Source organism: Plutella xylostella, chromosome 13, assembly GCF_932276165.1.
Source record: "Plutella xylostella chromosome 13, ilPluXylo3.1, whole genome shotgun sequence".
In the NCBI taxonomy this organism is placed as follows: Eukaryota; Metazoa; Arthropoda; class Insecta; order Lepidoptera; family Plutellidae; genus Plutella; species Plutella xylostella.
In genome coordinates, this window is record NC_063993.1 from 10,035,855 (window position 1) to 10,060,556 (window position 24,702).

A 24,702-nucleotide genomic window follows, 5' to 3' on the forward strand; every position below is an offset into this window, starting at 1 on the left:
TCCCGCCCCGCCGCCCCCCGCAGGCCCTGGGGCCGTGTGCAACGGTGATATAGACTAGAGTGTGCGCCGCCCTGCCTCATCATTCGACCTCCGCGCGCCGCAGTGTTGGTACCTGACACTGTCCGCGAGATCGACTCCGTAGCGACTCGACGAACAGGTGTGTTGGTGAAAGTGACAGTGATATAGTGCCGTCTCGAGTGCGCCCGCTTCTCGCATCTCCTCCAGTAACTTTACCTGAAACGTCCAAATTAGGCGCGCGCGCCGCCCTCGCATTCCTTACGCGCCGCTGCACCGCCCGCCCGCCCTGGAGCCCCGATTCTTGAGCTGAAAAGTGTTAGTTTGACTGCAGTTGACGTTGTGCAGGCGACTTGGATTTCGGCCAGCGATACTCTAAACTAGAACGCAACCGTCCATGAGTTGAGACGCCGTGGATCTGTTGTTGATAATCATTCTGTGATCAGATTGTGGAATTGATTTAAATTTCGCCGCTGCAGTTTTTTCGGTGCTTTTTGGCCGGTTAAATTGGAAGTGTATGTTTTGTTGTCTCTATAAATATAAGGGCCGTGAGTCTGTTTTGTCCTCAATTTGAGTTGTGCCAAATTCAGGCCGGGCTATTGCTCAAACTCGGGGTGACAGGGATTTATGTGTCGGCGCGGCGGCGCGCGAGGCGGGGCAGTTAGCGGCGAGGCTGACCCGAGTGTGTTTGTTGCAGGATAAGTTAAGCGAAGCACAATGCCTTTCAAGCCAGCAGACAACCCGAAATGCCCGAAGTGCGGCAAGTCCGTGTACGCGGCTGAGGAGCGCGTGGCCGGAGGACTCAAGTGGCACAAAATGTGCTTCAAGTGCGGTAAGAACCTGTTAACTTTTTAAATCTGAAGATAAGCTAAGTTTCCCATTGTGTCCTGAAAGACCTTGGACTTTGACCCCGACACCTTAATCTCTTAAAGTTGTAAGTAAAGTTAAATCTTGTCAATATTACTTATGGTTCATTCATCATCATCATCTCAGCCATAGGACGTCCACTGCTGAAAATAGGCCTCCCCCAATGATATGGTTCATTATGAGAAATAAATATATTGCATCATAAAGTAGACGATACAAAAATAATTGTTAAATTATTAAATGAGTGCACCTGTGTAAATCACATTGTTGGTAGTTAGGCACATAAATGCATCATACTGTAATTTTTAATTAATTTTTATTTGTGGGACATGACCATGAAATTCCTGTTTTTACCGTAATCATAGGGTGAAACTTGAAAATTCTAGAAACCTGTTACTAGAAGCCTCCAATCAATGAAAATTTTTCAATAACTCCAGCGTGCAGCGTTCGCCTAGTAGGGCTCGCCTGTCCAAAAGTATCCAATCCCTATATAGGCGAATAATGCTATGACAATAGGATGACAGTACTGACGCCCTCCCCTCGCCAGGTCTGTGCTCCAAGCTGCTGGACTCCACCAACTGCACGGAGCACGAGGGCGAGCTGTTCTGCAAGATGTGCCACGCGCGCAAGTTCGGGCCTAAGGGCTACGGCTTCGGCGGGGGCGCCGGCTGCCTGTCCATGGACACCGGGGACCACCTGAAGGACGCGTAAGTACCTCTCTACCCGACTCTCTCACTCCCGCCGCCGCGCCACTGAGGGACTTTCCTTATCTGAGGCCCACGGGCCCGTATGTAACAACATTAACCGCGTGTACATAAACTCATACTATACACTGTAGACAGCGCGCTAGCCTGTACATTGCGCCTGACACATGCATGACCAGTCTCCGTTTATGTCGCAACAGGAATTGAGCGCCGCAGCCGCCGCCGCCGCCGCGCCGCCGCCGCCAGGACGCCCCGCGAACGCACGACAACTGTACTTTAAATTACTTTAGTTAGGGTTAATTTATATTCGCTACTTATCGCTTAATTTATATTGTTTATCGGTCTCGTATTTACATATATTACAATTTATACAAAAAATCAATAAAAGAGTCGACTACCACTCGAGATTAGTTGTTGAGATGACGGGGCGGTCGCGCCGCCGCCTGCGCAGGCGTCAGACCGCGCGGCCCGACCGCCCTCCCCTCCCCCCCCCGTACCCCCCCGTGCCGCGGACGAACCGCTCGGCACACAGGAGCAACGGTGAGAAACCATTGTATAAGCCTAAGCACGGCTTGCTCCAAATCGCACCAAGAGGCTTGCGCCAAGTTAAAATTACCTTCTGTCTCATAACTTTCTTAGCTACTGATCGTTCCTAACACCGACTAACGCTTCCGACTTAGCACTAACCGTAGCAAGTATGTGATGGGATAAGGAAAGCGCCCTCTGTATGTTATATCGTTGTCCGTGTGAAGGGGCCGGGAGCGGCGGCGGGAGCCCTTACCTTCTCCCATTACGGCGGAGGTGCGCCGACTGTTGCTTCGCGTTCCGTGTGGCCTTAGTCTAGGACGGGCCGGAGTGCTCCGGTGGCCGGAAGCCTTTTAACCTCTCTTCAGATAGCCATTGCTCGTGTTCTTGAACATGGGGCCGTGAGTGACGTGTGTTCTGTGTGCAGGGTGGAGGGAGCTCGCACCAACGGCGCGTGCATGGAGCCGCGCGTCATTGCCAAGGCGCCGCCCGGCAAGGGCTGCCCGAGGTGCGGCGGCTTCGTCTACGCCGCTGAGCAGATGCTGGCCCGTGGCAAGGTAACCATCACACTTATTGTCCAACCCATTCAAGAATCACATGCTTTACCAGCTATCGATCAAGAATCTATAACTCGTGAAGATCCTTAGAATTCTGATTCTAAAGAGCATTAACCACATTATTGCTTTACAATTGTTATAGCCCTATCACAGGCGATGCTTCAAATGCTTAAATTGCAACCGGACTCTAGATTCCATGATGCATTGTGATGGACCGGACGGAGACGTTTACTGTCGAGGTATCTAGATCCGTGCCCCTGTTGTAACTGTCCCTGCTTGGCGTGCTAACCTCATCCCGTGTGGTAACGAGTGGTCCCGACACCGCATGCCCCTCATGTTCACTGTATGTGCAGGCCTGGCACAAGGAGTGCTTCAAGTGCGGTCAGTGCGCGAAGGGCCTCGACTCTACCAACTGCTGCGAGGGCTCGGATGAAGACATCTACTGCAAAGGTTCGTCTCTTCTCCTGAACACCACTTCCCATTACACTGTAACATTCAGTTAATACTTCAACATTCTTTGAACACACCACTCATAACTTTCTCAGTCTTCAAAAGATCCACTTCCTCACGTAAACATTGTCTAATGTGTTTTTATTTGTTTAGTTAGTTATGGACGCATGTTGAGTCTCGTCATTAAATTGTGTCTTTTCTTTCTTTAGTATGTTATGGCAAGAAGTTTGGTCCTAAGGGCTATGGTTACGGGAAAGGTGCCGGTGTATTGCAAAGTGACTGTTACGCCAACGGGTGAGAACTAATTCAAGACTTCTGGGGGTCTGAAGAGAGCACATGTGTGTTGAACTTGTGTGTGGATTGAATTACCGATTCTTTACATGTTGTGTGCTCTTCAGATTTCACAATTACAATAATGCTTCTTTGCTTTCGCTGTAGGATGCTACGCACAGAGATTTGGCCCTAGAGGTGTTGGACATGGGGGTATGTCTACCCTGGGCCTTATGTGTGATATAAAGGACCAAGAGTGGCAGAGGTATATAAATAGCGTGTATGTCTGTCTGTCCCAGTGACAAAGTCTATAGGACTTCAGTCCTCCGATACTAATCAACCCTAACCAAATATTTGCTTATAGATTGCTTTAGCAAATAGTGTGTAGTGTCACCCACCCTCTGTGTCACCGTAACCATCATAGTAACACCCACCTCACGCACTTACAGATAAGTTTATAGCTGTTACGTACCTAATCCTCTCAGGTTACAAACAGGTTTCGGTTATTTCCATCCCATAGTCACTTTCATAAAAACAGCTTATAATACAAACTAGAGATGGCAGAGTTCCAAAACGCAAATAGAACGCGCGCTCGAACCAACTAAATTTGTAATCGGATAGACGCGCGAGTTTGGAACTTTCATAATGTCTAGAAACAGAGTCTGCCGCCGATATGTTTACACCATTGATCTTTTCACGACCGCTATAAAGCTCCAATCTGGTCAATGATGCATCGCATTCATTAAACGTGTGTTTGTTTGTGTGTTTGAAAGAGTTCGTATAACTATCAAGATTTTTGTTTGGGGTACAGCGAGCAGGCTCCTAAGACCGCGTTGATCGACTGCTCGTCGATCCAGGCGCCCCCCGGCAAGGGGTGCCCGCGCTGCGGGGGGCTGGTGTTCGCGGCCGAGCAGGTGCTGGCCAAGGGGCGCGAGTGGCACCGCAAGTGCTTCAAGTGCCGCGACTGCACCAAGACGCTCGACTCTATCATCGCTTGCGACGGACCCAACGATGAGGTCTACTGCAAGACTTGCTACGGCAAGAAGTGGGGTCCCCACGGTTACGGATTCGCGTGCGGATCCGGCTTCCTTCAGACCGATGGCTTGACGTGAGTATGAAAGCGAGCTAGCCATTTCTGAATTGGTTACTATAGCATAAGTATCCATCCGATTAATCTTTCTATTGTTATTTGGCAGTGACGAGCAAATTGCAAACTCCAAGCCTTCCTACAACCCTGACACCACGTCGATCCCGGCTCCGAAGGGCCAGGGCTGCCCCCGCTGCGGAGGCATGGTCTTCGCGGCTGAACAGCAACTGGCTAAGGGAACGGTAAGAACTTTTAATTGTAAAAACTACTATTCATGATTGACGCTAACTGACGAAAATCCTACTTAAATAAACGTGAAAGTTTGTGAGGATTCATGTTTGTTTCGATTTCACGGGCAAACGGCTATATTTACATACGAATTTTAATGAAATTTGGCATGTAGTAAGCTGATACCCTGGACTACACATATTTTTTATTCTAGAATTTACACAAGAAAACTTTTTAACGCGAGTCTTATCTCTCGGTAAAATCTAGTATTGTGCTCATTAGAACTAATGGTATAAATCTTTGTTTGTCAGATGTGGCACAAGATCTGCTTCAACTGCGCGGAGTGCCACCGGCCGCTGGACTCCATGCTGGCGTGCGACGGGCCCGACAAGGAGATCCACTGCCGCGCGTGCTACGCCAAGCTCTTCGGGCCCAAGGGCTTCGGCTACGGCCACACCCCTACTCTCGTGTCGTGCGAGTCTGAACCCAGGGTTACTTAGTAAGTGGCTGATCTTAATACACACTATGAGCAATTCTAAATATATACCCAATGCTTTATAAAAGGATAACAAATACTCATGATAACTTTAGGTTAATACAACTTCAAAGACAAGAAATCACACTTTAACAAAGTCACAAAACAAACCCACCACTCACAAGTAAAGCACAATTAAATGAGCAGTCCTTTGCCCAGTGTTGAGCAACAAAATAAACTCATTACAAAACAGAATTCTCTAACTAATTGTCTTCTCCACTATGCAGTATGGAACAGATGCCATTCACCGGAGCCAAGGCGGCCAAGGGTCAGGGATGTCCCCGTTGCGGTTACCCAGTCTACGCCGCAGAACAGATGAACTCCAAGAATGGCACATGGCACAAGAGGTGCTTCTCATGTGCGGACTGCCATAGATCTCTTGTAAGTTATTTATCTACCTATTTAGTTGTATGTACATAAATGTTTAAGGGTTACAATTTAATTTGGTAAAATATATTTAAATCAATAGTAGGTAAATGGCTATCTTCCCATTTTTTATGAAGAAACATAATATGTGGTTCTATTTTGGCTGGCTTACATACTTCCTATCCAGTAATGAAGCATGTTAATCCAGTATATTTCAGTTTAAATTATTTAGCATTCCAATCAAGCAATCACATGAACTGACCAATTTATAGAACCTTATGTTAGTAAGAAAAAACGCAAACATACCTGACAAAATTAATTTATTACAAAATTAAAGCTTAAATCTGGTTAGTCTTCAAATAGTGACGGTCATCGTCCTGCTCCTTCACAAGATGTGTGTTCAGGAACTCTTCCACGGAGTCCGTGTTCCACTTCTCTATGGCCACTGTGTCCTTGACTATGCCATCCTTGTCGAACAACTTGATGATAGGGTCTAGGCCACGGACGTACTTGATCTGCAAGTTCGGGAACTTTCCGGGCTTGTCACCCGTCACGAATGCCTGGATCTGAGGGTATGCAGGGAACTTACAAGTGCACACTTCCAGCACTGCTCTCGCGTACTTCTTCTCCTTAGGGTCTGACTCGTCGTGGTGGCAACATTCCTTGCAGTGGGAGATCAGATCGTCTAACGTAAAGTCTTTTAACTGGTCGCACGACGAGCACAGTAGGTTGGCCTTGATAAAACCTAAAGATGCACAGTCCTCGGTGGAAAATTCACTTTTTACACTCACCACAGTCACCAGCGCAATTATTAATGCGATAATTTTACTAGAAACCATGGTTAAGCCGGTATTTATTCAATTATTAGCTAAAAATAACCTTTGTTTACAATGAGCCGTTTTCCTTGACAGCTGTCAGTTGAGCTTTTGGTTAAGCCGATAGATGGCGTGAAAACGCAGTGTACCAACTGTCAAAAATTACATAGAGAGCAAAGAGTACTAAACTCAGAATAAGAACTCACTAGTTGTGATTAAATGTCGGGTGGTAGCGCGAGCCATCCTTCCGAGGCTCAGACTGCATGTGGCTTGGGATAGTGCTAAGTATTCTGTGAATAGGCTAGCTACCACCGGCTTTCCGTCCAGTTAGTTTGGCATTCCGTTTTCGTAACTCTATCTTCAGATTGGCAAGGGACCATGATCCATAGTCCTTAGGCATTATTAGGGCGCCTTCAAATTAGTCGCTAAGTGTCGCGCGACTGCAGCGCTGATGTCTATGATGTCGATGTCACTGTTGCTTCAGCGTTCAGTGCGATTGTGCGTACAGCCGTTCTTTTCAAGTTTTCTCAGTTTCCTTGTGTTTCTCCTGTATTAATTGAGTTGTAGTTGAGCTATCTGCTCCTCCTCCCTTGATACTGTAGAGTTAGTGCACTTGAGATAGTGACTCTTTTGCGATAGTGACTCTTGTGAGATAGTGACTCTTGTGATAGTGACTGCTATACTGTAAGGGCGCCTTCAAATTAGTCGCTAAGTGTCGCGCGACTGCAGCGCTGCTGCAGCGCTGCAGCCGCGCTGCTGTCTAAATTCCATATAAATTATTAACGCGCGACTGCAGCGCTGCTGCGGCGCTGCAGTCGCGCATCTTTAAAATTACAAAATTTATATGGATTTTGACAGCAGCGCGGCTGCAGCGCTGCAGCAGCGCTGCAGTCGCGCGACACTTAGCGACTAATTTGAAGGCGCCCTTACAGTATAGCAGTCACTATCACAAGAGTCACTATCTCACAAGAGTCACTATCGCAAAAGAGTCACTATCTCAAGTGCACTAACTCTACAGTATCAAGGGAGGAGGAGCAGATAGCTCAACTACAACTCAATTAATACAGGAGAAACACAAGGAAACTGAGAAAACTTGAAAAGAACGGCTGTACGCACAATCGCACTGAACGCTGAAGCAACAGTGACATCGACATCATAGAGAAAATAATACTACAATTCTACCTACCTACGTCACTTTCACATTTCGTTAGCCTCACAGAATAACATATTGTGATCTGAGTGTGTTCTGAGGGTTTGAAAGTTGGTACAACCCCAGACAACGCCATCTATTTCTCCAAAAAGGAACTTTTTTTTTTTTTTAACAAACGCCTCATTTGCAACATACCGCAGAACTGTCACTGACCTGACATGACATCTGTCAAATAAAAAATGACGTGTCTTTTTCTATACGCGCAAAGGCTGTGGAGTATTCAGCCTTCTAACCCTCTTTTAACTTTCTATTCTATGTAGGGCATAATATTATTACCTAGGAAGTCTAATATTCTGACTATTACTTAATCCTGAACTTCTTACAGGATTCCACCAACTTGAACGATGGACCCAACGGAGAAATCTACTGCCGTGGTTGCTACGGCAGAAACTACGGACCCAAGGGTGTAGGATTCGGAATGGGCGCAGGCACCCTAACAATGGCATAATCTATGAAGCGGGACTTTATAGAATCATATCAAATTATAGCAATAACGGTAGCCTGAACATGAAAGGAATATAATCTGAAGAAATTCTGCTACCCCTCAGTCCTCTTACCATTTATTAAACTGGTTTTAATATTGGTTGATGCTGATCATGAGACTTCTTAACACTTAGGAGCACACAAGATTACCCTCTTGTGGCCCCTAACGCGTTAAGCCAAATAGGTAAATGATAGCTGTAAGTGCTAATAAGATGCAAATATTTTATATGAAGATATAAATTAAAGGTTACATTCCTTTCATAAAATGTACAAATTGTGAAGAATGTGTATGGGCCCTTAGTTTATAAATTCGTCATAAAATATCTTAATATAGTTTTAATAATTATAGACTTTACGTAGGCTTGTAAGATTATGGGTAAATGTAAAATAAATTGAAAATGCAAAAAAAAAATACACCAAGTAAGAGATGAAAATGGCATTGTGATAGGTGTCTTTTACGTAATGTAACGTAAAAGATGCAATCATAGATAACTATCCTGTAAAAACGGACAAGATTGCAATATTATGCAATCATTTCGACCGACCAGATCTTACCTACAGATCTGAAGTCTACCTATACATATTTTTATACGTAAAAGCTTTTTGTTTATAATTTTATACATCATTTATTAGTATTTATCGGAAAGCAATAAGCTAAGCTATATAACTTTTAATATTATTTATAATAAACCACTCTAACTCGCTTTTAAGCTTTTGCTTTATAAATAACATGCACAGTAAACATGGATTTTAAAATGTAAAGATTTATGATAGCTTATTGCGTTATTTCATTTAATTGAGATCAAATGTTAAGAATACATTTTCTTAATAAATATAAAAACCATTCAATATTTTTCTTTTATTACCCCACTTCCTTAGGTTTAATTTGGAATATTTCATAGTAAAATGAAAGTTCATTTTCTCAAATTAATATTTATTAATAATAAAACAGAAAAGCAAGACATAATTTCAAAAATACTGGGCATTGGGTATAAAAATCGGAGGTACATAATGGCTCAAATCAATAATTTTATCACAGAAACTTATATTTAACATTGCCAACAAAAACATGCAGAAAACTAAAACTATCCTTATAGGTAGTTATAACTATACACCTTATAAAACTAAGCTGTTGTGTGATGTAGATCTCATATTGCAACAACACCATTAATTGTAATATTTTAACTTCAGAATTCTTACAAAGTAAAGGTACTTAATAGGTATACAGGGTTATTGGTAAGTAGACCGGATCCTTTCAGGAGGTGATAGAGGAAAGCATTTCCAGTCGATTGAACCCAATAATGCATTATCCTAATCTTAACCATTTTTGAAATATTTAATATTTAAGGTTTTTTAAATTTTTTGCCAAAATTTTATGCTTAAAACCGAAAATAAAAAAAACTAGCCACATTTCAATATTTTTTTTGGTTGTTTTGCATAAGTAACACCTTAATAAACTAATTAAAATAATCAAATGTGCATTATTCGACTTAAATTAGACATAATACCTCAAAATTCTCAATATCGATAAGTGCTGCGTTATATCTTTTACTAGGAAAAAAAACCATATTTTATACGATTACAATTTTAATCATAAAAGTTTAAGAAGGGTAACCGAAGTGAGAGACCTAGGCGTTCATCTCGACAGCGAATTGTCGTTCCGTAAACACTTTGACATAATAACAGCAAAGGCATATAAGATGCTTGGTTTTATTTTCCGACAAAGTAAAGACTTTAAACAACCGAACACTCTTATTTTGCTTTTTAACTCATTTGTAAGATCCGTTCTTGAATACGCGTCTACGGTATGGAACCCTCAATACCTAAATCATATATACAACATAGAAAGAATTCAAAATAAATTCATAAAACGATTTAAATATAAATTTAAATTTTTTGACACTAGTTGCTTTCTATCACTCGAAAACCGTCGTGAAATGAGAGACCAGATGTTTCTTTACAAGATTATCAACCACTACGTCGATAGTCCATACCTACTTAGTAGAATATATTTATATTGTAAATACAATTCCCGTCATCAAAAGGCTTTTGTGATACAGAACTGTAGTAGAAATTATACAAAGAATCGCTTTGTTATACGAGCTTGCGAGAATTATAATAAGTTGCATAAGCAAGCTGATCTATTTCATGAAAAACCATTGTGTTATAAGAAAAAAATAATGAGTACCTACCTTAAAAACTGATTACGTATAAAATTTGCAAAGGTGAACTTACTATATGTAATTTTAGATTATAAGTAAAATCATGTTGTTAAATGTACCTACTATAAGTTAGTGATGTTTTGTTTTAATGTTTAAATTCTTTGTGAAACTTTATTGGCTTGTGTATAAACTTAATGTTAGTTTATAAGTGAAATATTATAAAGCTGTTTGTTTCCAAATAAAGAAAATTAAATTAAAATTAAAATAGTTAAAATTTTTGAAAAAATATTCAAAACGCAAAAACAAATAAATTAAATTAAAAAAGATTTTCATATGACATTTTTTTGTGCACTTCAGCTTAAAAACATGGTCAACTAATAAGCTTTCAAACAAGATGATTGAATACCAAATCGATTAAGGTATCACCAAGATATGGCCAAAACAACCAGAGAAAGCGGAGAAAACTGAGCAGGGATTTCCATACTAAAGTTAACAGGACTGAAAACAATCACACTTCTTACCTTTAAATTGGGCTAATTTTGTTAGTTTTCCTGTTGAATTTTGCCCGTCTGTGCTGGTTATTTTGGCCATATCTTGGTGATACCTTAATCGATTTGGTATTTAATTACCTATCTTGTTTGAAAGCTTATTAGTTGACCATGTTTTTAAGCTGAAGTGCACAAAAAAATGTCATATGAAAATCTTTTTTAATTTAATTTATTTGATTTTGCGTTATGAGTATTTTTTCAAAATATTTAACTATTTTGAGGTATTATGTCTAATTTAAGTCGAATAGTGCACATTTGATTATTTTAATTAGTTTATTAAGGTGTTACTTATGCAAAACAACCAAAAAAATTATTGAAATGTGGCTAATTTTTTTTATATTCGGTTTTAAGCATAAAATTTTGGCAAAAATTTAAAAAAACCTTAAATATTAAATATCTCAAAAATGGTTAAGTTTAGGATAATGCATTATTGGGTTCAATCGACTGGAAATGCCTTCCTCTATCACCTCCTGAAAGGATCCGGTCTACTTACCAATAACCCTGTATATGTACTTACAAAAATATGATGAGCTAGGTACAGCGTTACAAAAAACAAAATGTTGTTGAAAGATCTATCGATACTTTTGAATGAAATGCTACATTGACTGTAATTTAAGAGTAAACCACTTTTAGTGTTCTATTGCACAGCATCCGTTTAACATGATGCCTTTTATGGTGCATACCAAAAAAAAATACTTGGCAGCGGGGCATCGAGTTTTGTATACTATATCATTGTTGCATTGGGATCTAAACCACAGAAAAACCATGACGTGTACTTAAACCATACAGCCAGTCTATTGCTTATATAATTCCAAAGGTTTGCAGGTACATACAATCAATTTCTCTTCTTCACGACCAACTTAGGGCCTTTCGCTTTCTTCTTTACCTCAGTGGAGGTACTAGGTTCTTCGAACCCATACTTGTGCTTCAAGCGTTCACGAATCAGGAGACCTTTGATGAGTTTCTTCCAGTTGCCATAAACTCGCGCCTCCATTTTCTCATTTTCCCTCCTTTCTTGGTCTTCTTGATCCTGGAAATGAAATATTAAAAAGTTAATTTGTGACTCATAAATTATGAGCGTTACGAATAACACAAGGACAAGTACATAGGTACCTACTTATGGCAGTGATAGATAGAATATTAAAACGTTCGTCGGTTCTAAAAAAGGTATGCTGCAGGATTGACACGTTAATAAAGAAACCACATAAAAATGGCGGCCGGTTAACGAAACGAATTATATGAGTTCGTTGCGGTCGGTACATAAGTGGGAGTAGGACGGAATATTGATTGACAAAAGATTACAGAACTACGATCGGAGTGAGACAGCATAATTGTATCAATGTGTGCTGCAATTTTCATAGTGTTTCTTTATTTACGGACGTTATACTAGACCAATGTTCTTCAAGATTCAAAATAATCTAAATTCAAAAATAAAACAACAAAATAATTAACCACTCACGTTCCAGTGACCCATTAGTAAACCAGACACAATAGATATTTAATTATTGCAAATTTCTCGGGATGTGACAGGTTAAAAGTTAATTACCATAAGCCAGGCCTCCGTGATAATCTCTTCGAACTCCTTGCATACGACATATCCGTCGTACACCGGATGCGAGTAGCCGCCATTGTAGTCGAAGCCTGTCATGGCGGGCGCGCAGTCTATGTTCAGCTTCTTAGCCACCTTGTTTAGCCCCGGCACTGGAAATAATGAAGGAGATAGGTGAGTATTTCAGCCTATAGGTTACGTGGGAGGAAGATCTTTTAGTGAGAAGACAGACTTTTTGTGTTTATTTTAGAAATTAGAACCTTTTTAGTTATGTGGTGCTGTGTTTGTTGCAATATAACAGGCGGTTCTACTACCATCCTACCGATTAACAATTTTAAGATTTTAAGTAAGTATACGTCATTCCATTTGAATTCAGATTTTTATCTATGCTGAGTTGAGCTTGAGTCTAGCTTTCCACTATTGACAAAATTATGTTGCCAAATTCACAATGTAATATACTAACAGATGTAAGTATCTCATTATTAATGACTCGACATTATATATTATTATGTTACAAGCCCCCTTGCCCGATGTTTGCCAAGTTTTGAATAATCATAAGATGTTATTTTAACAGTAAAACCACTTTAGTGAAAGACGAATTACAAATTACGGTTTGTTGTGACGGGAAAATGGAGTGGCTAAATGTTAAAATGTTTTGCGGTTGCGAAACTTATATTTTAAGATGTCTTTGTGGTGGCACGTTTATGTGTTTCAGCTATATGTAGTTTTGTAATCAAAACATACATATAAATATAAGTTTCTATGAATTTTATTGTATGAATTTACAGTTCAAAACCACATTGATTATGTTTTTTTTACTAGGTACAACATGAGTGCATATATCTAATAACTGAATGTTTTTATTAATTTATTTTACAAGGACATTCGTAGAGCTGCCATTCATAGCCATAGCTATGTTTGTTGAAACTTCGTAAACAGGCTCTATTTCGCAGACAGACATTTTTATTTGATAACAGTGCTAAGACTAATGTTTACAGATTAGATAAGATCCAGAACCAAGCTATGCGAATTATAGGAGGTTTTATAAGGTCGTCCCCAATACATGTTATGGAAAGCGAACTGTGTATAGCACCTTTAGAAATACGACGTAGATATCTAGGGTACAAATATGTCTTAAAAGCAAAATCTTGGGCCAATAACTCAGTTATGAATCAACTTTCGGAACTATGTGTATATCTCCAGGGTCGTTATTGGCAGAATAAAAAACACCCGTTATTACCTAAATTAGTTAATGATATAAAAGAAGAACATTTACATTCAGCAAACCCTCTGAAAATGTTTTCGTTGAATACTTGGATGTCTAATATTAAAGTCGAGGATATTATATTTTGTAGTTTAGATTCCATACGTAAGAAAAAAGGATCCTATGAAATACACGACCTCAAAAATATTACCTTGAGGGACATTAATATTAAATTTAATCAGTGGTATAAGCTATACACAGACGGCTCAAAGAACAATAGTAGCATGGGAGCGGCCTTTTATGACCCTCAAGGTGGCCAAAATCGTATGCTAAAATTAAATAATAATTTGTCGATAATGACCAGTGAATTAACAGCTATATTAGAGGCACTTTTATATGTTGAACAAAATGTACTAAATGCCAAAGTAGTGGTGTTCACAGACAGCAAGAGCGCACTGCAACATCTGGCTCGATGCGTCTCCGGACACGGAGGTGTTTCGATAGCCTATGAGGTACTGCGCCTGCTACACACATTAAGCAGCGATGGGAAACAGCTGGCTTTACAGTGGATCCCATCTCACATTGGACTCAGGGGGAACGAGGAGGCGGACAGGTTAGCTAAGCTCGCTAGTACAGAAGGTACGGAACTATACATCTTACCACATTATTCCGAAAGTGTATTTAGGTATAAAAACAAGTGTTATAGCCTTTTTAAAGAATATTTCAATCAGTTGTCGAAAGAAAAGGGAATATGGTACAAAATAATTCAGTCACACCCTCCTCGTTTGCCTTGGTTCTGTGATTCTAAACTGAGTAGATCTGACATTATAATAGCTCATCGGGCTCGTTCCGGGCACATTCCACTAAATGCATTCGGCTACCTTATGAAAAAAGTTCCTTCTCCCAACTGCAGCGCGTGCGCCGCGCGCGAGGACCTGCAGCACCTGCTGGCGGAGTGCGCCCGGAACGAGCGCGCGCGTCGCGCCTTGTTACATAAGTTAGGGATTAGTGATAATAACTATAACATAGGTTTATTTTGTAGTATTCTGGCCGAACCATGGTCAGACTCGGCTAAATATGTATACAACTTTATAAAACATAGTATTAAAGCAAGAGATGTAAGTTAACTAGATTAGATTTAACTTAAAACTGTTGTGACTGTATTAGTTTAAGGCATGATGGGACTGACATGTTCTTTTGTTGAACAAAGTCCCAATTAAATAAATAAAGATTTAAAAAAAAAAAAAAAAAATTTCGCAGACAGGAGCCGCAGGTTTCATCACGACGATCTCTATTCTAATAAACGTGAAAGTTAGTAAATAGCGATGGATGGACGGATTTTCGAGCGAAATCGGCCGGATCAAATTTTATGATAGCATGTAGATCTGCTCTCTACATAGCCAAGTTTTTTCCCGGAATCACTAACAGGAAAAAGAGACCTTGTGGGAAAAGCTACAGCACTCACATCTCACATGTGCGGTTCCCTTCGGCAGCATACAAAGCTTGAACAATTCCACGTTTCCATAAGCGTTGCGCGGCACCACGCCGCCTGCCGCCGTGGGAGGCTCGTAGTCCGACACCTGCCACGGACCGAACACTTCTAGGGGGATGTCGCTTAGCATGCGGTGAGATGGCTTGGATACTTTAGGGCTTATGCCCTTGGTGTATTAATACTTAGGGCCACTTGCAGAAACATATTAAATCTAGATTTAGTGTTAAATTTTATATGGACAGACGTTTCTCAAATCGAGATTTGACACTAAATCTAGATTTAATATGTTTCTGCAAGTGGCCCTTAGACAGACGCTAAACGCTGTCAAACGCCTTATAAGGCCCGGGTCTCCTATTACGCGCCGTAAGTCGCATCCAGCGTCACGCCGTAGGCCGCGTCACGATGCTCATACGTCTACGCGCCAACGTCGGCGTGTGAGGGAGACCGCATCAGTACATTTCTATAGTGAGCATCGTGACGCGGCCTACGGCTTGACGCCGGAAGCGACCTGTGGCGTAAATAGGAGACCCAGGCCTAACTGTGTCAAATTTTGATTGGTGTCTGAACTCATTCCTACTTATACTAAAAAGCCACGTAACGTTACCAATAAAGTTACTATGACGAAGTAAAATCTGCTCATAATAAGCCCTGCGTCATCCGCTCTCAGCATACTATACGACTTACCATCTGTACATTAGAGCCATCTGCAGATTCCGCTACGGCGCTGTATGATTCTTTTATTACTTAGATGTATAATATAAGACACTACTCACATCGCACATGTGCGGTTCCCTTCGGCAGCATGCACAATTTGAACAATTCCACGTTTCCATAAGCGTTGCGCGGCACCACGCCGCCTGCCGCCGTGGGAGGCTCGTAGTCCGTCACCTGCCACGGACCGAACACTTCTAGGGGGATGTCGCTTATCATGCGGTGAGAGAGCTGGGATACTATTGTGTTTATGTCCTTGGTGTCCTAATACTTAGACAGATGCTAAACGCTGCCAGTTGAGCGTCAATCGCCTTATAAATGGGTTTGTATCTAAAACCCTTTCTACTTATACTAAAAAGCCACGTACCGTAATTGTTGTTGCAGTCCTATGGCACCCCAGAGGTGCAGAGGGTCTCCACTAACGTTCGCCACTTCTGCCACCGTAATTAGGTAACCAATAAAGTTACTATGGAGAAGCATAACGCTGCTTCCTGGTTTCTACAACTCTAGACTAGATATACAGCGTGTATTGCAAAAAGGGTATAGTAAGCCGAAATATGGTGACACATGGGGTGATACTATGGAACAATTATTCAGGAATTTGAGTTTGTATGACCCTCTAAATTACCTGCTTTCGCCTATCTATACCACTTTAGAACACCCTGTATACAGCACTTACATCGCACATGAGCCGTCCCTTTCGGCAGCATACACAGCTTGAACAATTCCACGTTTCCATAAGCGTTGCGCGGCACCACGCCGCCTACCGCCGTGGGAGGCTCGTAGTCCGTCACCTGCCACGGACCGAACACTTCTAGCGGGATGTCGCTTATCATGCGGTGAAATGGCTGGGATACTATTGTGCTTATACCCTTGGTGTCTTAATACTTAGACACATGCTAAACGCTGTCCATAAAACGCCATATAAATGGGTCATATTTTGATTTAAACACCCGTTAAACAAGGTTTATTTTTTATAGTAGCACAGTTGGTGTCTAAAATCCTCCGATACTAAAATACTACGTAACGTAACCAATAACGTTACTATAGAAAAGAAAAACATTGATCAGAAGGAACCCTTTAGTTTTCTTCGGTGAAATTGTCTTAACTAAGTTCTTTTTTTTGCACTCCCATACAATTTACTCCCTGTACCTCCTGTAGGTTGACTGGTAGAAAATGCTTTTAGCATTAAGTCCACCTAATTGTACATAATTACTTTTGTATATTGTGCAATGAAGAATAAATAAAATAAATAAACCCTAGTCATCTGCTTTCGACTTACAATACAACTTACAGAACCATCTGTAGATTAGAGCGCTCTGCAGACTGCGCTACGGCACTCTTTTCTTCCTGGGATATAAATATACACTACTCACATCTCACATGAGCGGTTCCCTTCGGCAGCATACACAGCTTGAACAATTCCACGTTTCCATAAGCGTTGCGCGGCACCACGCCGCCAACGGCCGTGGGAGGCTCGTAGTCCGACACCTGCCACGGACCGAACACTTCTAGCGGGATGTCGCTTATCATGCGGTTTGACAGCTGGAAGGGGGAAAGGTCATGTTATTTATATAGGTAGGTTTACGGAAGAAAAAAAGTACTGAGAAAAGCGGGCGGATCGCTTCTGAGTTACCTCTGATTACCCCTTCGGGTTTGCAGTCGCGAGTCGTCGCCTTGAAGACAAGAGTAAGTACGAGTACATCATTTGATAAATTTGATCAGTGGTGCCCTACATAGGATTTGTAAAAACCTGTAGTAAGCGCTACTTATTTCGTACTAGCTTTTCTCTTGGTATTAAAAGGTTTACCCGTGGGATTACCGGGATAAAAAGTAGTCTATGTGTTATTACAGCCAGCTAACCACATATGTATATCTGTTGTAACTATGTAACTATAATAAATTGATTATAGAACTTCAACAGTTGAGTGTACTATCTGCTAATCTGTATATTTGCATGGTAAAAAAATATATAATTGTTACTCATAACTCACCTTATCCCACTTAGGGCGGGCCTTCACAATCTTGTACGGCTGTTCCTTCGGCCTCACCACCTTGGCCTCTTTCAGCCAGGTGTCTCTGGAGCGACAGACGAACACACAGTCCCGTGCATACACCGGCTCTCCTCTCACGAAGCCTAATGTCGCCGCGTCGGGTGGGTAAATAGCTTCGAATTTGAGTAGATGGCGCTTTAAGGCGTAGAGCGGGTGGTTTTTGTATCTGGGGGGTTGGAGAATGGAGTGGTTAGAGTGGGTTTTGTAGGCTTTGTTTCTATGGGAAATCCTTGTAAGACTTTCGGTCACAGAGTGTAGGTAAAAAATACTGAAACGGATGTTATAATAGAACCCTATTATTGAAGATGAAAACCTCAACTGATCGAAAAAATAAAGAGGTCATTAGAATGGTGGCTTTGCAGGCTTATTTACACATTCAATTTATAGCTATCTAACATAGTCATCGTTCGAAGCTTCTATAAAGACAGCACATTAATTTTGCGACCAAAAAGCAACTCACTCAGAAACCGTCTTAGGCAACGGCGCTTCCAACTGCATCCTATCCAATTGCGAATCTTCATTCCTGTCCCGAGCACTCTTAGGTCCCTTCCACGGTCGAGTGGCCTCGCCCCACCAGTCTTGGCTGACCCTCTGCTTGAGAGTCACCGTGTTGAAGTGAGGTACGTAGCGACGGGTCAGGTCTTTTAGGTAGTTGTTGTTATCCCAACCGACGATGTAGGCGGCAGGGTGGGTGGCGGCTTTCTGGAATAAAGATAAAGAAATAACAAAAATATGTAGGTACAGGAAACAGTAAGTAAAATTCAAAACAAAGAGTAACATAATTGGGTGCAATATACAGCGTATACATCTTTACATGAGCGAGATGAGAAGTGGGACTGTTGAAAAGTTACGTTTCTGAATATTCGTAAGCAATAATATCAGAAAGTCAGAAAAACAAAAAAAAATGTGCATACTGTATTAGCTACACTAATGTACCTATATTATTTATGCCCATTTTATACTACAATATATAATGCTCTCTACGACAATACGAGTATCAATTCCCAATCCCTTGGCACAAGATCTCCTTCTACACAGCCACAAACGTCGGCTTAAATGTCATGCAATACTGGAGCTGGACGAAACCTTTGCTTCCTGCTGATTGAAGAGTACTTGTCACTGGACAAGTAACTCTAAACGCCTGATACATCCATCAAACCTGCTTATGGTTAAGGAACCGAACGCAGATTAAATTCACAGAAAAAAAAACAATATCTATGCTCGTAACTAAACAAAAGAGTGCAAAACAAAAACATTTAATCTAAATAAATAACTTACATACAACTCCTCGGCACAATGAACTTTAGCTCTCACAACATCGACAGGCACCCACTGCTCCAGTTCTTCAACGAACACCTCGCACCACACATCTATCTTGTTCTTCTGCTCTGGTTCCTCAGAAGACAACACTCTTCTGTCTATTTTCTTTTTGACAGCGGGCCTTGGGCTGATCTTGCAAGGTTTGAAGTCGCCATCACTGTCTGAGTTGCGACGTTTGGGTGCCTCTTCTGGGAGATAGTCACTGTCTTCACCTTCAGATTCTTTTTTCACTTTGCCTGGAATGTTGTGAGGGGAAATAAGTAAATATGAGATATAAGATATTGAGGTTTCATTGCGCAGTGGTTTGGTTATACATAGACATAAATTATGTATTTCCTGAGCAACAGATGGTTAGTACATAATCATGGATGAAAACAGCCCACTAAGAAAAATGATTTTAAACCGATTTTCGGAAGATTGATAAAAGAGCATCAAATCGTGAAGCATTTATTAATTTAATTAATTATTTGTTTACCTTTAACGATTCCTTTCTTTGCATCCACTTTCGCCTCTTGAACTCTACTCTTGATTATATCTATCAGGTCACCTTTGACATCACCTACAGGCTTTCCTTTCCTCTGCAGGTCCCTATGACTGACTCTTTGAGCATCTTCTAGAACTTTCTCCTTTTTGCTCATCTCTCTACTTGGCTTCTTACTGTCAGGAGAGCTGAAATATTTACTCTTTTCAACTGCAGTCCCAGGCGCGCTTTTAGTCCTAGATTTAGCTTTTGTGGTATCAACTTTTAGTTTATCCGTGTCTTTAGTCTCTTGCGGTGTAGATGTCTGTGATCTGTTTCGTGATAAACTAAGCTTTTTTATTGGTTTAGCTGTTGTGGACTCAAAGTATTCACTGCAAACCTCTTCTTTGTTTTCGTTCGTGATTTTTATCTCAGGCTTTTTTGGCAGTGGTTTTGCTGTGCTTTTGGAGTGGTTAGGTTGAGCTTTGCTTCGAGTTTTCCGTGGGCTAGGTTTATTGTTTTCAGTTGTATTTTTGATTTCCAATTTATTAGTTTCATTGGCTTTTACATCTTTTTTCGCATTTACTGTTTTTTGTGGGCTAGGTTTTTTGTTTGCAGTTGTTTTATTGGTTTCCAATTTAATAGATTCACTGAGTTTCACATCCTTTTTAATAGAATTTGCTGGTACCTTACCAGATGCAGGCTTCTCAGATCTATTTCTTTTAACAGGTACTTTTAGTTTATCAATTTCAGTGGCTGGGTCCAGTTTAGACCTTTTTGGAGGTGATACATCTTCATTCTCTTTTGCTGTATCCATTTTTGATTTTTCTGATCGTCCACTCCTTGTTCTAATTACTTTAGTATCATCATTTCCATCTATCTGCATTATATTCTCATATTCATCATCAATAGAATCAAAATCACTATCACTAAGATCATAATTTCCATCAACTTGTGGTATAGCTTTTTTGCTTTTTGTTGATTTTGTAGTTTTCTCCTTTTTAACTGGTGTCTTTTTGTCTTTAGTAGTGGTATCTGCTTTATCTTTGGGCTTTGTTGCTAGAGAGCATAGCTCTGACTCAGGCGGTTTTAGAGGGAGAGTGACAAAGTTGAACATAACGCGACATTGCAAGCCTAGTGCTCTGAGCAAACTAACAAATATAAACACCAGATACTTCTTAGCAGTCACAGTCTTGTTTTTAACGTGAGCTAAGAGCATTTCTTTGAGAGGCGGCGCTTTTGGTCTGTACTTATCTTCATGTTTGTCTTGTTTCAATGTTAATTTGTTTTTGTACCATGTCGTGATTTGTTCTACATACTTCATGTCTATTCGAGGACCAGGGTAGCAGCCTTCTGATGGAAGTAGGGTGAGGACGGCCGACAGGATATCCTGGTCATTTAAAACTCTACTAACATAGTTGCCATGGCCGAGCCAGCATAAGACATGGACCTTATGCATGTGAACTTGGTTTTCTTTCTTTACTCTATTGATTTTCCTCTTCATCATCATCTCCACATCAAGTTTCTTTGACTTCCGACTGCATCCATCAGGGAAGTTTACAATGAGTTGGATGCCTTGTTGAGGTATGGCTTTAGCCTCTGAAACAGTTGTACAGGAAAGTAATTTAACAAGGTGATCTTTTTTTTATTATTTATGAAGATATACACTACAAGTCTGAATCCAAAGTTTTCAGGTCTATAACTTAAAATGGGTGACCTATTAGCCTATTACATACATTTTGTACAAGGTACTTTAACATTTTATGGTAAGTGTATATTTCATAAAGCTTTTATGCACCTTGTGCCTGGGCTGCTTAATATGCAGTAATAAGATAGGGTAAGGCAGTCACCGGAGGAAGACTATCAATGTGTAAGTAATAAATTTTGTCAAAAGTAATACTTAGAAATAAAACGTACAAAAGGTAGCCTTATTAGATGTAGCAATCTACCACATAAAATTTTATATTGGTTCTATTGGTTTCATCACATTGGAATTTCCATTAAAATAATTTTCTACAACTACAATGCCAGAGCCATTAAAATCTGTAAATGCTGCCTGGGCCTTAAATTTGCAATCAGTACTCACCATTCACCTCTTCCCAATCTTCCATTTCTGAATCACTATCAGCTTTCTTCTTCTTAATTTTATTTTTCTTAGTGGCTGGTGCTGCCTCCTCCCCCTGAGCAAGTAGGTCTTTGACATCACATTCAACCTCCATGCTCACATCTTTGGCCTTCAGATACTTCTCCACACTGTCCTTAGTGACTTGCATTTCTGATTCTCGCTGAGCAAGCTCCATGAATGCTTTTTTTGCCACTTCTTCACTTTCTTTGAGATTCTTGGCCCAGACCTGCAAAGGAAAAGAATGTATTGTTGGTAAAATTATTATGCATAGATGTAACAACATAAAAATATAATAAGATTACATATTTGGTTTATTGCTGTCTGGGATAGTGGGAATACTGGGAAATAAAGTGGCTTATTAGAGCATGTTAAAACAGTATTAAGATAGTGATAAGAAATAAAAATGCATATTGGTGAAATATGTTTTTAAAATCGGTCAAGTGGTAAGTACTTAAGTGTATGAGTCTATGGATAAAAATAAACAATCATGTCCTATTCAATGAAAGAGGAATTAATACTTACATCCTGGTACTCAACTTGCTCTTTATCACTATCGGACTCATAGTTCTGGCTGAGGTAGCTGGAGGATGCTGTGTTGTTGATGGATGTGGACGCCTTTGGAGAGTCATCATCACTGCTTTCTGGAAATAAGAAGAATATGAGTATTTTTTTTATATTATCTCTGTTTTTCACTTTTGGAAGAAGATGAAAAATGAATGATGAATCATAAACCACAACACAGACTTTAGAGATTAGAAATCAAAGGCATGTTTTTTTAGACACATGTTTACAGAGATAAGAACTAAATTATTGTGCAATAGTTTCAGTATTCAGAAACCCCAAGAGTTTTAAAAGAAGCACTTGCTATACAGGTAGACAAATAGCTTACCACTGTCAGACAACTTCAAAATAGATGGCAAAAGTTTATCTTCCTCAGTCAAGTTTTTGACTGAAAATGTTTGTTTATTATTATCCCCTTCATCTTCATCGCTGCTGGCTGTGTTGGGCCTGATTTTACTGATGAAAGACTTCGCAAACTTGGTTTTCCTGACAGCCGGTACACTTCGCGCTTTGCTAACTTCTGTTCTGTGCTTTTTCTGCGGCGCTTTCGCTGGTTTATTGTTAGTGGTGGCGAACTCGTCGGCAGATGAGTGTGCGTCGGAGGGTATGTCCGCCTCATCGCTGGAGGGGGGCTCGCTGATCTCCGCCTCTGACCCGGAGTCGCTGAAGTCCAGCCCAGCATCAGCATCGCTATCATCATCCTCCTTGTAAACTGTTTTGATAGCCTTCTTCCTGGTATTCATACTTGCCGCTGGAAAGCAAGTTTCCCAAGCGGTTTCGTAGATAACATACAAATTATTGCGATGGTCAAGTTCAAAGTTATTTTATTTAGTATATTTTTATCTAAAGATAAGATTATTTTTTAATTTATAACCATGAAATTCGTAATAACGCGCAACAAACAACAATGCAATGCCGTTGCCTTGCCGGAAATTAATTCGTTCAATTTGACGTTGTCAAAAAGGCGCGCGAAAAGTGACAGTGACATTGACAACAATATACTTGAATTGTAATCTGTGAGAAAATCAGATTAGTTAATATTGAGATTAGTTTCAGAATAATGATTGTACGGTGGCCTGTGCCTAAAAGTATACAGGCGGAGTTTTTAATGAATGCGATCCCTGATGATGAAGGGACCAGTTACATCTGTTATAAATCTGGAGACGTGTTGTGTGCGATGTGTGTAGCAGTGGTGTTTATGTGGATTGGATGTGCTTGAGCAGCATGTGAGCTTGAGATCGCTATTTTAAAAACTCCGCCTGTATACTTTTAGGTGCAGGCCACCGTACATTAAAACAATTAACGCTATTATTATTATACCATGGGCTGTACTAAGTTGAGAAATCTACGTCCCTTTTAATTATGTACTCCCACACTATGCATATACTATGGTATAGGTAGGTAGGTAGGTGCAAATTTACCTATAGGTAACTATAACTATCGGTGCAGCGGCTACTATAATTATTGTACTAACAGTAATAATACTATGTAGGTACCTAACTACCTACACAATCAAATTTATAAAAGATTATAAAACAAATGCATCCTCAATACAATCGCCGTTACGTTGTTTACTGTAGGTTATCCCATTGCCAAGCGCTTCGCAATAAAGCATAAACTAACATAAATAACTTCAATTGTTTGCAGCCTTATTGTTAAGTTTAATTACATTTTGAATTAATTTTGTAATTAAAACGGAAGCTAGAGCGCGCCGCGTGAAGTTTTTAAGTGGCTGGAAACGGATCGACCCCCGCTCGCAGAGAGTACAGGCGGACCAAGTGACATTATCCGGGAAATGGGCCGCTATAATACACTCGCGAGCAATGAAACAAGTACACACAAATAACCCCAATTCGAAAAAAAATATTGGTAAGTATTAGGATTTTAACTAGTGGTCGTAGAAACTGTAACAAGTTTCAGAATCACTAGGTTAAGCGAAAAACATATTGTAAACTTTTGTAATTAAATAAATACCTAAATAACAAAATATTCTTAAACTACCAACAAGTTTTCCGAAAGCTCATATCCGTAACGCAGCGATTCGATAGAGACCGACGTGAAGATAGCGGTAAAAGTAAATTTGAACCTGGGTTACGGAATGCTTAGACCAAAGACTACGTGATGCTCGCTTAAGAGGAGAGTATAGCTTCGCGATCCTAGCGAAATAGGTATTTAGGAAAAGTATTGCTGTCGCTCGTGCACTCGCCCGCGCCGGGCACCGCACACACACATGCAAGTAGCGTCACGCACACATCGATGGACGCTGCCGATGCCGCGCCGCCACCGCCGCCGCGCCGATTGGCGAGAAATTGCGACCAAACACGGAGTGTCTTCGTCTTACCTTCATATTATTATTTCTGTGTTGTGATTGTGAGTATTGTGAGTTGTGACTTGTGACCTTGTG

At 40.6% G+C, this 24,702-nt stretch overlaps 3 protein-coding genes across 8 annotated transcripts; 1 reads left to right on the forward strand and 2 right to left on the reverse strand.

Annotated features, from left to right (window-relative positions):
• On the forward strand, positions 1 to 8,961 carry LOC105385242 (muscle LIM protein 1). 5 transcript variants are annotated; one of them, XM_038111781.2, is made up of 12 exons: positions 1 to 157; positions 713 to 847; positions 1,430 to 1,589; positions 2,539 to 2,668; positions 3,022 to 3,118; positions 3,328 to 3,412; positions 3,585 to 3,653; positions 4,200 to 4,496; positions 4,585 to 4,717; positions 5,015 to 5,202; positions 5,466 to 5,619; positions 7,955 to 8,961. In XM_038111781.2, exons 2-12 carry the CDS (start codon positions 733 to 735, stop codon positions 8,075 to 8,077), a joined length of 1,551 nt encoding a protein of 516 aa, XP_037967709.1. In that variant the 5' UTR covers positions 1 to 157; positions 713 to 732; the 3' UTR covers positions 8,078 to 8,961. The 5 variants fall into 5 exon arrangements, with proteins under 5 accessions (XP_037967709.1, XP_037967706.1, XP_011553893.1 ...); XM_038111778.2 differs by lacking the exons at positions 3,022 to 3,118; positions 3,328 to 3,412 and adding an exon at positions 2,811 to 2,907 and having other exon boundaries at positions 3,557 to 3,653; XM_011555591.3 differs by lacking the exon at positions 3,585 to 3,653.
• Positions 5,908 to 7,896, reverse strand: LOC105385241 (selenoprotein F). Its single transcript, XM_011555590.3, has 2 exons — positions 7,754 to 7,896; positions 5,908 to 6,496 (listed from the first exon to the last, which is right to left on the reverse strand). Exon 2 carries the CDS (start codon positions 6,441 to 6,443, stop codon positions 5,943 to 5,945), a length of 501 nt encoding a protein of 166 aa, XP_011553892.2. The 5' UTR covers positions 6,444 to 6,496; positions 7,754 to 7,896; the 3' UTR covers positions 5,908 to 5,942.
• A 2,373-nt stretch (positions 8,962 to 11,334) lies between the features above and the next one.
• LOC105385243 (DNA repair protein complementing XP-C cells homolog) lies at positions 11,335 to 23,203 on the reverse strand. Of its 2 annotated transcripts, XM_048625204.1 has the most exons (11): positions 22,627 to 23,203; positions 22,260 to 22,378; positions 21,699 to 21,963; positions 19,628 to 21,211; positions 19,111 to 19,388; positions 18,293 to 18,534; positions 17,773 to 17,998; positions 17,155 to 17,323; positions 12,369 to 12,523; positions 11,694 to 11,852; positions 11,335 to 11,653 (listed from the first exon to the last, which is right to left on the reverse strand). In XM_048625204.1, the coding sequence occupies exons 1-11, from the start codon at positions 23,039 to 23,041 to the stop codon at positions 11,624 to 11,626; spliced, it is 3,642 nt and encodes a 1,213-aa protein (XP_048481161.1). In that variant the 5' UTR covers positions 23,042 to 23,203; the 3' UTR covers positions 11,335 to 11,623. The 2 variants fall into 2 exon arrangements, with proteins under 2 accessions (XP_048481161.1, XP_048481160.1); XM_048625203.1 differs by having other exon boundaries at positions 11,652 to 11,852.
• Positions 23,204 to 24,702: the final 1,499 nt, after the last annotated feature.